The following is a 12,057-nucleotide window of genomic DNA, read 5'->3' as shown; positions in this document are numbered from 1 at the left end:
GGTACCAAAATGACTGCAGTTGGTTGCCTCCAATTTGCATGGAAAAGTTGCCTCGTGTGATGAGGCCCTAAGACTGATGTCCTGTCTTTTTCAGAGATGTGAAAGGCTGTTGAAAAACAAACTGAACTGCGAGCGCAAAGCAGGAAAGCCTCTGCATACATGTATTTATCTTTGGTTTTGAAAGCCCTACTCTGCAATCTGGGGTGTTCCTTATGGCTTTATCTTCATTTTCTTAGGAATTCGATCAAAGTTATGAAATTAAACAAAATAATAAAAAAATATAACAAAATGGGGTGGGCGCCTTAAAAAAACGGATTTCCGGGTAATATCGAAGAAATCACATCCCTGCTTTTTACCTGCACTTTGAGACTGGATGGGCTTTAGGGCTTCCAGTCGAGAGCTTCTTACATTACTCCCCTTGCTATTGGGAAGTCCCTTGTGGTTGATCGTCGGACAAGAACCGCTGCAAGACAAAAAAGGGAAATAAGATGTTCAACAGGGGCAGTCAGGCTGGTTTAGTGGTTTTCTGGAAGGGTGTCATGGCTGAGTGGTTAAGGGGTAGGGAAGAAAATGACTTTCTTTCTTCGCATCCCCCTCCCCTTTTGACAACCACCCCCCATTCCCACCTCCATTTATTCTCAGAGAGCCAAAATCCTTGACCACTGGACCCATTATAATGATGAAGTATGTTCGCATTACCCCAGGTCAGGAATAATGCTCGTGTATAAGCCCGTCATTGTGGTAAAAATAAGTCAATGCTTTTTAAGCATTTCAAAATAACATTGAAGAATGTTTGGTCCCCCCCCCCTCCCCTTGCCGTCGCCGTAAGGGTGATCTTTAAAGGCAATGGACACTATTGGTAATTACTCAAAATAATTATTATCATAAAACCTTTCTTGATTACGAGTAATGGAGAGAGGTTGTTAGTATCAAACAGTGTGAGAAACAGCTCCCTCTGAAGTGACGTAGTTTTCGAGAAAGAAGTAATTTTCAACGAATTTGATTTCGAGACCTCAGATTTTAGAATTTGAGGTCTCAAAATCAAGCATCTGAGAGCACACAATTTCGTGTGACCATGGTGCGACAAGGGTATTTTTTTCTTTCATTAATATCTCGCAACTTCGACAACCGATTGAGCTCAAATTTTCACAGGTTTGTTATTTTATGCATATGTTGAGATACACCAACTGTGAAGACTAGTCTTTGACAATTACCAATAGTGTCCAGTGTCTTTAACATCATGTTGCGCATGTACTTACTACTGATTTTCTGAAGTCCGTTCCTTGGTACTCAAGTGATAGGTTGATAAGTTGGCTGGTGCACAGTGGGCGTGGATAAGCGCAGAAGGTGAGGGCGCTGTGTTGCGATGCGTGAGAACTAAGAGAGGATCTGTACAAAAAATCGTTCAACGGTATGGAGTTAATAATAATTTTAATTTGGTTTTACCCATTATACACCGATGTGTGTAAGCACTGTATACTCAGTACTTTCCCTAGCTCTGTGAAAAAAAAACCACACGCAGGCATATTACTTGGGTGGGATTCGAACCCATGACCTTGGCACTTCCAGAGCAGTGTCATACCAACGCGACTATGTATGCAATTAAATTCAGCAGAACCATCAGTTCCCCTTCACTGCAAGTCACTCCAATGTGACTGAAACAATCCAGTTCCATCCGGTTCTATCAAGTTCTATCCAGTACAGCTAGGGTCATACATTGGTTTGTACTAAATAAAATTAATTAGCGTAAACTTAGTTGGCCTGGAGAAGCACTGCAGTTGTTGCTAATATTAACCATTTTGTTATCGATCAAAAACCTTTGAGATACAATTCAGTAGGACAGATATTAAATATCAAAATGTTTAGACATTAAACATTTAGATGTTTAGATTGAAACATTAGATGCCTAGAAATTATCAATATTAAACATTAAGATGTTTAATTTCTAATTATCTAAGGTTTCTAGCTCAAATAGCAATCAACAATGAAGCACATAGAACAATCATTAACTTTTCCTTTTTTTATTTTGATTTTTTAAATAAAAACATGTACAATTTGAACATGATCTCAGTGTGTTTTCTGTGTGGACCAACGAACTATGTTCAAATCACATTAGTTCACACAATTTTCATAGTCTGGGAGTAGGTTACAATGTGAAATGGTCACCATGGGAACATAGTGAGATCTCAGTGTGTTTTCTGTGTGGACCAAATATTTCAAATTGCACATCATATACACAGTTTTCATAGTCTGGGAGTGGTCACAATCTAAAATGGTCACCATGTGAACACAGTGTGATCTAAATGTGTTTTCTGTGTGGACCAACTATACTCAAATCACACATCATTCACGCAGTTTTCATAGTCTGGGAGTGGTCACAATGTGAAATGGTCACCATGTGAACACAGAGTGATCTCAGTGTGTTTTCGGTATGGACCAACTATGTTCAAATCACATATCATTCACACAGTTTCATAGTTTGGGAGTGGTCAAAATGTGAAATGGTCACCGTGTGAACACAGAGTGATCTCAGTGTGTTTTCTGTGTGGACCAACTATGTTTAAATCACACATCATTCACACAGTTTTCATAGTTTGGCAGTGGTCACTATGTGAAATGGTCACCGTGTGAACGCAGAGTGGTCTCAGTGTGTTTTCTGTGTAGGCCAACTACGTTCGAATCACACATCATTCACACAGTTTTCATAGTTTGGGAGTGGTCACAATGTGAACTGGTCACCGTGTGAATACAGAGTGATCTCAGTGCGTTTTCTGTTTGGACCAACTACTTCGCACAGTATACACACATAGATGAATTAGAAATTCTTTCAAAAATACTGTGGAAGTTTTCGGCTGTTTTCTCAGCAAGGTTGCGAGCTACAGCGATTAATTTCACTTGTAAGGCATCCTTGGTTTCATGACAATAAATACACAAAAAGAATGTTTTTTTAGCCTTCCAGAAAGACTCTGCTACGGTCGACACGTCCGGCCATTAATTGTTGCATTTATACCAAAGGTTCTTTCGGTTGGTAAGCAGTTTGCAACAGCTATTTCAATTTTCTCAAAAATAGTAATATTAATCCACCAACTCAAATCCGGATCAATCCGGTTCTGTCCAGTTCACACCAGTACATACCTGTTCCAGGAGACACAGGTGGCCTTGTTGTGAGAGGGGCTAGTTTTGGAACGCTGGAAACATACAGGTTCTTGTGAGAGAGACTTCGACCGCATAAACTGGGCATTGATTTAAGGCTGGCACCACTTCCGGTACTTATCCCTGTGAGTGAAAAATTACACGAGGACTCAATTGGCAAATGAGTACATCACAAAATTAAATTTGACATTTTACTTGCTCTTTAAAGGCACTGAACACTATTGGAAATTACTGAAAATAATATTTAGTGTAAAAACTTACTTGGTAATAAGCAACAGAGAGCTGTTGATATTTATAAAACATTGTGAGAAACAGCTCCCTCTAAAGTAACATAGTTTTTGAGAAAGAGGTAATTTCTCACTCAAATATTTGAATCTGATAAAAGACTACATGTCTGAAGCCTTTTTAGGCATCTGAAAGGACACAAATTTTCAGAAACAAGGTTTTTTTCCCCCTTTTTTTCTCTTGCAACTTTGACAGGTTCGTTTTGTTCATGCATATGTTGGGAGTATACACTAAGTGAGAAGACTGGTCTTTGACAATTAAAAAATTTGTCCAGTGCATTTAAGACAACAAGTACCAGTGTAGGATTCTTAATGAACACAGAACTTACAATTTTCACTTCTCTGTGCATCAAGGATTTCCTGCGCTTGACGCTGTACTGTATCAGCGTCCGGGAGCTCGCGACACAAAGGTTTTAACATGACAGTCACTTCCCCAAGGGAACCAGCATCGTCATTCCAATGTGAAGATCCCTTGGTGGCAATTGGCATGGGTACCGGTGAAGCTCCGAGTCTACTAGAGACGAAGGTCTCGTCCGCATGCACACCATCAACGTACATCGGCGATGTCGCTCGGATGACGGAAGCCGATCCTCTTCTCGGGGATTTCTCAAGTAAGTCCGACTCGCCACTCGTAGGGAAAGAATTCCTCCTGATGTAGACGAGGTCTTCGCTCATACTCCGCTTGTTAGAGCCTGTGTCGGGATGATCGTTGAGGCTTTGATCGGCAAGGGTGTCCGAGGGCCCTTTCCGAGTCCTGAATCCGGGATGGAGGCAACCATCCGAAACATCTTCCTCCAAGCTCCCGGCATCCGGCCGACAATCGCAGTCCGGCTCCTTGTGACCCGTTGCATAGTTTGATTGGTCAAAGGTTGCCATAGCAACGCCAGTTCTCTCTTTGGCACTATTGGGGTCTTCCGATTCCTCCGACGGGGATTTATAACTCAGGCCATTCTTCCGACGGCTGAACCAGTCCGTCAGGAATCCGAACCTCTTCTTACGAGGCTTCTCCCCTTCCCCTATCCGACCCATTTCTTGGGAGGATTTGGACAGAACCATTGTTCCAAACTCTGCACCTGCCCGTTGTAGAATCCTCATGACTTCAGGTTTGGCAGCCTGTTTGGCATAGTCTAGTGGTGTCCCACCATTCACATCATGGGGTGACGGGTCCACACCCAACTGGAGCAACATTTGGACACATTCTAGCTTACCTGAAACAGCTCCCCAGTGAAGTGGTGTCCTATACGTAGAAATCATAAACAATATTTCAAAATAATAGATTACAAATTTGCATCGGGGATAAAGAGTATTCATTTTTGTTTTACCCATAAACATCGATGTGTATTAGCACTGTATTCTCAGTACTTTCCTGAGTTCTGTACAAAAAATCACAGGCATATTACTCGGGTGGGATTCGAACCCACGAACTTTGCAATTCTAGAGCAGTTTCAAACCAACTATATTTCAATATAAAAACGTTGTGAGCATGCTACGCAGTCATTTACATTGTACAAGTGGAACAAGTAGATTAGGGGCCATATTCAGCTCCAACCTGTGCAAAAAACATCTCAACAACAAGACCACTGCCCAATTTCATCCCTGCAAAGAATCCAGGAATTTCACATTTACGCTGAGCATATTTCACATGTTTGCAGGGAATTCAAACTTGTGTGGGTTTGAACTCCAAGTTTCTCTGCATTCTTTGCTTAAACAGCTGGCGCATAAGGTACTTGAGTTGTAAGCGAAGACGGGTGATCGCAAGCGCAGAACTCATTGGTAAGCAGATCCTTTTAATTAATTTTTATTTATTTAAACTTTTAGTTGGATTTTTAAAAACTTTGTATTGTTTATTCTTTCAATTTTTGTTTGGGAGTGGAGTGGGGTGCCAGTGTTCTGATTAGAAGGATGCTGCTAGTGCTAGCTAACACTGCCCCCAACTCCCTCTCCAGACTTTCATACAAGCCACATCATCATCTCCACTCTAAATTAGTCACAGTCTCTGCAGATAATCCCTGGCAAGTCCAACACTGTATTCTCTCTCAACAACCCCTTGACGTCAACGTGAAAAGTTATTTAAGTTTGATGCTAATTCTCTCCCTATATATAGCTGTCAAAAAGTCAAACAAGAATCTGGAGCTATTTTGACAGGCGCTTCTAGTCCCTCCATAAAATTAGTAATTTAAATGTTTTTCTTTTTTAATCACCCGGCGACTTGCATTTGTTCATGTTTGTACGTTTACGTTACCATGACAAACACTGAATGATGTATTTTAATTACCGTCTACGTCAATCTGTCTCAGGATCAGCAAATTTGCGTCTTTCAAAAGAGCTGAATTGAATGAAAGGATTGACTGCTGAATTTTAATGTAAAGCTGTTGATAGTGCATTGATCAACTACAGAAATTACTTTTTTGTCTGAGGAATGATGCATCATCTTTTACAGAAGAATAACAAAATAAGGAAGAGAAGTTTGTAGAACTGGCTGGGGTTGTAATGCCTCTTTCCTCCATAGCTTCGGGGCTACCAGCTTGAATTTGTGACAGTGTGGCCGCCCACAAACCATCAACCACATCATTCATGACTGCCCTGACTTCAGACCACCAAAGGGCGAGCACAAAACCAGGGACCTCCATGAGGATACCATCAAGTGACTAGCAGTCACTAAACTACCAATTTAATTACATTCAATGTCCACCTTGGTCAAGAGATCAAACGATAGAAGAAGAAGAAAGGTGGATACTATTAGCGGTAAACTTATAATAGATGTTAAATTTGCATCAGGGATAAAGAATATTAATTTTGGTTTTTACCCATACACCGATGTGTTTTTAGCACTGTATACTCAGTACTTTCCAGAGTCCTGTGAAAAAATATCACAGGCATGTTACTCGGGTTGGATTCGAACCCACGACCCTTGCAATTCTAGAGCAGTGTCTTACCAACTAGACTACCGAGGTTGCCCGGCAGCTAGAGGCAGTTCGAATCCTAGCGGTAAACTTGCGTTTATTCTGCTAGTTTGCTAGTAATACATACATGCACTATGTAATTATAGTTTGTTTTTTTACCCTTGCACCGATGTGTATTAAGCACTGTACACTCAGTACTTTCCCCTAAGCTCATTGAACAAAAAAATTGACAGGCAATTCGCCTGGAGGAATTCGAACCCATGACCTTTGCATTGCATGCTAGAGCAGGTGTCTTACCACTAGACCATCGAGCTAGCCCGATGACTAGAGGCATTTTGAATCCTTAGCAGCGGGTACTGCCACAATTTAATAGATGTTGATTTTTGCTTTGGGGCCCAAGGCTCAATTTCATAGAGCTGCTGAACACAACAATTTGCTAAGCATGAAATTTTTGCAATGACAAAAACAGGATTACCAACCATATTTCCATGTAATTTTCAGGATAAGCAAACAATACCTGAATACCAGGCACAAGCAATATGCAACCACTAGAAATTTGGTTGGTAATCCTGTTTTTATCAAGACAAAAATTTCAGGCTAAGCAACTTTTCATGCTTAGCAGCTCTTTGAAATTGGGCCCCATGTCTCTCGCTGTTCATAACCGCCGGGTTAGCGGCATCATTACATGATCTTCCAAGCAAACATCATATATTCTCTTCCCTGTATATAATCTTCAATCCTGAAGTGCATTGTACTGAACTCATTTCAGGTCTAGAGATTCTTTTGTAACTAAGAGTTCCCGGTGAGTTTAATTAATTAAAATGTTGAGCTTGAGTGCTCTGCAATTATTCATTCTTAATGTATTCTTTATTACTCTGTTGTGGCCGAGTCATTTCTGTTGTGTCTAAAGGGAAAGTATACTTTGGGTTTTGAATCGTTTGACTGTTATATGGTTTCTGACTGGCATCCCCCCAAAATAGATATTAGCAAGATAGAGAGACTGCCAACCAATGGTTAGATAGCTCAGTTGGTAGAGTGCCGCCACATTTATCCGGAGGTCGTTAGTTCAAATTCCAAATTGGTTTTGCTCTAGCAAATTTTTCTTTATTCCAACCCCAAATCGATCCAGAGAAAAGTCGGACATTTCTCATCCCTGCTTCATGACATTGGGCCTTTGCTATCTTACCGATCATTGGGATCCAGTGCCTCAAAATCAACAGCCGGTACATCGGCGTACTCTTCCAGTATGTTGCTGAAGCCAGCTGCAGCTGCAAGATGCACGCAGGATTTGCCCGATCCTTCGATCATGTCGATGAGCGGTGCACCGCCGCTGCGACACTTGGCCATGATGGAGCAGCAGGCTAGACAACCATTCTGTGATAACAAAATAACAGATTGATTCAATGTTAATTCGTTAGATTGGTGTGAGAAAGTACGAAGTGAGTTTTCTTGTACACGTAAGCTCTTCCAAATCAACTGATTTATGTCTCATTTATGTCTTGAGTCTCAAGTCACTTAAGTCAAGTCCAAGTCCAAGGCTCAAGTCTCTTTACTTTAGTCAAGTCAAAATCTCAGTCTTGTATCATTTGGTTAAGTCCAACTTCAAGTCATTTATGATGTAATGTACTCATCTTGAGCCAAGTCCGAGTCCCCAAAATTGTTACTCAAATAGTACTTGAGTCTGAGTTTTAGACTCAAGTCAACAAACTGCACAAATTTATACATGGACTCAAATGGACTCATGGCTGCGTAATGCTGAATCAACAACTTCAGGCAAAAACTCATAGAGTATTTTGGAGGATTCCCCCTCTCTTTTGTAAGAAGTTTGGTAAATGCAGTTAATATTCAAAACATCAATTAAAAATTGGTACCTGGCTAGCCCAATGTAACGGCGTCTTGCCATCAACATCAACGCAGTAGAGATCAGCACCGCGCAGCATTAAAAGCTGCACATGCTCCGGGCGGTTGTGGAACGCTGCCCAATGTAGCGCCGTCATCCCGTCATTGTCCGGCTCGTTAACATCACCGATGGTGAGGGTCTGAAGGAGGGCTGAGAGGGACCTGTAAGGGGTGGATGAGAGGTGAAGAGAACAGGGGTCATTTTAGACAGGTATAAGGAACAACATTTACCATAAAGAACTCCGTTGAGAGATTATTAGGATCCTTCCTTACACAAACCCAGCACCACAAACCCAGCACAAAAACTTGCTAAGCAAAGAAAAGTATTGCTTAATAGAAACAGGTTACCAGCCAATAACATTAAGTTTACGTTCTTCTGATTGGTGCCCCACTCTTTATTTGCTTTGCAAAGAAATTTCTCAAGCAATATTTCCTGCCAAACAGCTTTATGAAATTTGGGCCCATATGGTAACTCAAAACCCAAACTGTTGGACTCTCATTACAGTGGTATGCTGAATCCTACATGTTTGAAAGTATGATTAGATTAATAGTGCAGTCCTCAATCAGTCTAAAAGAATCAAATAAGATTGCCAAGTTTGATAAATATCTGAGAAGAGATTGTTTGACAGCCAATGTACCGTAGGAAATATCTACGCACAAAGTCCATGGGATGTGATTAAAAAGAATATCAGTTCTCAGCAGTTACATTGCAGCAATTAATATTTTGTAGGGCCTCAAACTAATCTATTCTAGACAGATTCAAGAGCCAAGAAAAGAGATACAGCGTACAAAGTTTGCCCAACTGTGAGCCGAGTGTTGTTGACTTCCAACTTGAAGGCATTTTGAATGACATACATGTACTGTAGGCACTGAAATAAAGAGGTGTAGGTACATTTTTAAAGATTGATTCTTGGATGTTGGAAAATTGCTACGGTGTAAGGGTGTTTTTATTAGGAGGGAGATAAACTTGACGTGCCCTAGGGCTCCCCTTATCAACTTAAAGGATTTGGGTACTTTTTCAAAATGTCCATAGATTTACATTAAACTTACAGGGTTTGAAGATAATGATAGTGGAAAGCTTCCCTTCAAATATTACTTAATGAGGTGCTGTAGTTTTTGAGAAATGAGTAAAACAATGTCATGAAAATACGTTTGTAAATGCTTAAAATAATTTTGGGCTCATGAGACAAAAATTATTTTCATGCCATTGTTTTACTCATTTCCCAAAAACTACAGCACCTCAGCATGTAATCTTTTTAGGGAAGCTTTCTACCATCATTATCTTCAAACTGTGTAAGTTTAATGTAAATCTGTGGACATTGTGTTTCTTGTCCTACAAAAAGTACATACACCCTTTACATAGAGGATAAAATAAGAGTCAGTGAACGAAAGAGTCCTGTTTACAGTAAACATCTGTGAAACTTCTCAGTATTGTTTATGTATTTTTTTAAATTTAGCATTTGGCAGTGTGTTATATGGGAGTTTATTTAGTGGGGTAATAAATAACTCACGAAGTTTATTGCAGATCTTCGATATCTTTTTTTTTTTTTTTTCAAATGAGAAAAACCTATCTACACAGTTTGCATGTGAACTGTTTTTATTTGAACAAGCATTAAGGGAAGATTTATCTCTTTTTTTATTGATGCTTTGATACTTAACGAATGTTTGGAAAATCCACAAGACTGAGGGGATTTAACTCCAACTTTTTATTGCAGACAATTGTTTTTTTCAAGAGCAGAATCCAAATGAGAAAAAAACAACCTACACAGTTTATATACAGCTTTTTATTTGAACAAGCAGTGAGAGAAGATTCATCTCATTTTATTACTGGCAAGCATACGTTTGTACTCAATTGAAAGGTATTTATCAAAGTCAAAGTCAATGTTTGAACAACGTTTTTGTTTCATTAACATTACATGTATTTCACAGTGGTATTATTTCATTTTGGGTTGAACTAAGAAAAGTTGACTAGAGGGGGACGTGAACTTCTAACCTCCTTACTAACATGCTGATGCTCTACCAACTGAGCTATCAGCCCTAGGTGGTGGTCTCCCTATTTTGTCAATATCTTTGTGCCAGTCAGCAGCTACTCCAATTGTACATGCCAATGGCATGTGTAACCAGGGGTGGATTTCACAAAGAGTTAAGACTAGTCTTATCTCGAGTTAGGATGAGTTACTCATCCTAACTTTAGGATTAGCTTTAATAATAATAATAATAATAATAATTATAAAAAACATTCTTATATAGTGCATATCACCGTGAGGTCCCTAAGCCCTGTAAAAGGAAATCAACAATTATTGTACAAAGTAAACAGATTCAACATTTATTGTACAAAGTAAACAGATATGTTTTCAACTGGGTTTTGAATTGTTCTGATGTCTCAGCCTGTTTGAAAACGTCTGGAAGACTGTTCCATAACTGAACCGCTGCATATTAGAAAGAGCAGGAACCGTATGACTTGGTTTTGGTAACAGGGTGAGTCAGAAGGGCTTCAAGTTTTTAATATCTCCTAGGACTAGTCCTAAGTTAGGACTAGTCCTAAGTTCTTTGTGGAATCGACCCCAGGGATCACACCCAAGTTTACAATACAACTTTAGAAGTGGCAGCAGTACCCAGTCAGATTCCCTCATGGTCTATCACTTGATTTTTGAGTGTTATTATTCAATCTTAAAAAACAAGACCGCTGCAGACTTGTCCGGTCGTAAGTTCACTGGCCCGACGTCAACACCACTGGCTTTGTGATTAGTGTGGCCTGGATTTTGAATACTTTAATTCCAACAGAGTGATTATACTTTCATCACCTCTGGACATAATCTATTTTTAGTTGAAATACTGACATGTTTTTAGCCGACTGCCTTACATGTGTAAATAAGTTAGAGGAAGTGGAAGAAATTATCATAAATGTAATAAATCACATAATCTTTTTGTTTTAAATCACTGTCAATATGTTCACATCTAAAGACAGTTATATTTGGATACGGTGTGTACTAAGCGTAAACAAATTCACCTCATTAATGATACCTCATCCTAATTAAGTGCATCTTGACACTAAACTACGTGATTAAGGTTTTTAATCTGGAAATTTAGCAAAAAAAAGCCATCATTAAAAGTACTGCAGCAGTGGTAGTCACGCTACCTGAGCGACACGTGCAAGCCGACATGTGCATAAATACATGTTGCTGGGGAACTAAAATTCGGAAAAATAACATGTATCTTGACACTTCAAGGTTTTAAATTGGGAAATATGTCAGTCAGAAGCATAGTTATGACCTTTAAAAGTACTACAAAAGCAGACACTCTTCCTGGGCGACACTTGCAAGCCGACATGTGCATAATTACATGTTGTTGGTGGAAAACAAAATAATAAAAACTGTCAGTGAACCATTTTCCTTGTTGGGTAGCATATCAACTTGCGATAATAAAATAAAATATCAGTGGCTACTCAGAAAACAGGATTTGCTCCTCAAAACTTAGCATTAAAGGCATAGACACGTTTGGTAATTGTCAAAGACCAGTATTCTCACTTGGTGTGTATTTAACATAAATGTAATTACATGTATGCATACAATAACAAACCTGTGAAAATTTGGACTCAATTGGTCATCAGAGTTGCAAGAGAATAATGAAAGAAAAAAAACCCTAGTTGCACAAATTTGTGTGTTTTCAGATGCTTTAAAAGTACTACAATAGCAAACCTTGTTTCAGTTAAATTAATTTAACCTTATTTATTTGTTTATTTAATTCTGTATTTATTTTCCTTATTTCTTGTTTTTTTATAATTGTTTTTTTTTCCCCGTTAATGTTCTGTCTTGTGC

General features: G+C 39.3%; 1 protein-coding gene across 2 annotated transcripts in view; it reads right to left on the bottom strand.

The window, feature by feature from the left end:
- Positions 1–12,057, bottom strand: part of LOC139940600 (uncharacterized) — a 55,021-nt gene that overhangs the window by 1,877 nt on the left and 41,087 nt on the right. For both annotated transcript variants that reach the window (XM_071936937.1, XM_071936936.1), the window contains exons 6-11: positions 8,212–8,401; positions 7,527–7,714; positions 3,767–4,674; positions 3,136–3,276; positions 1,260–1,389; positions 357–463 (exon numbers count right to left, since the gene is read on the bottom strand). In XM_071936937.1, coding sequence (XP_071793038.1) covers positions 357–463; positions 1,260–1,389; positions 3,136–3,276; positions 3,767–4,674; positions 7,527–7,714; positions 8,212–8,401 — 1,664 coding nt within the window. The remainder of the gene's footprint in view (positions 1–356; positions 464–1,259; positions 1,390–3,135; positions 3,277–3,766; positions 4,675–7,526; positions 7,715–8,211; positions 8,402–12,057) is intronic.

This window comes from Asterias amurensis, chromosome 8 (genome assembly GCF_032118995.1).
Source record: "Asterias amurensis chromosome 8, ASM3211899v1".
In the NCBI taxonomy this organism is placed as follows: Eukaryota; Metazoa; Echinodermata; class Asteroidea; order Forcipulatida; family Asteriidae; genus Asterias; species Asterias amurensis.
This window is presented reverse-complemented; position numbering and strand designations above follow the sequence as displayed.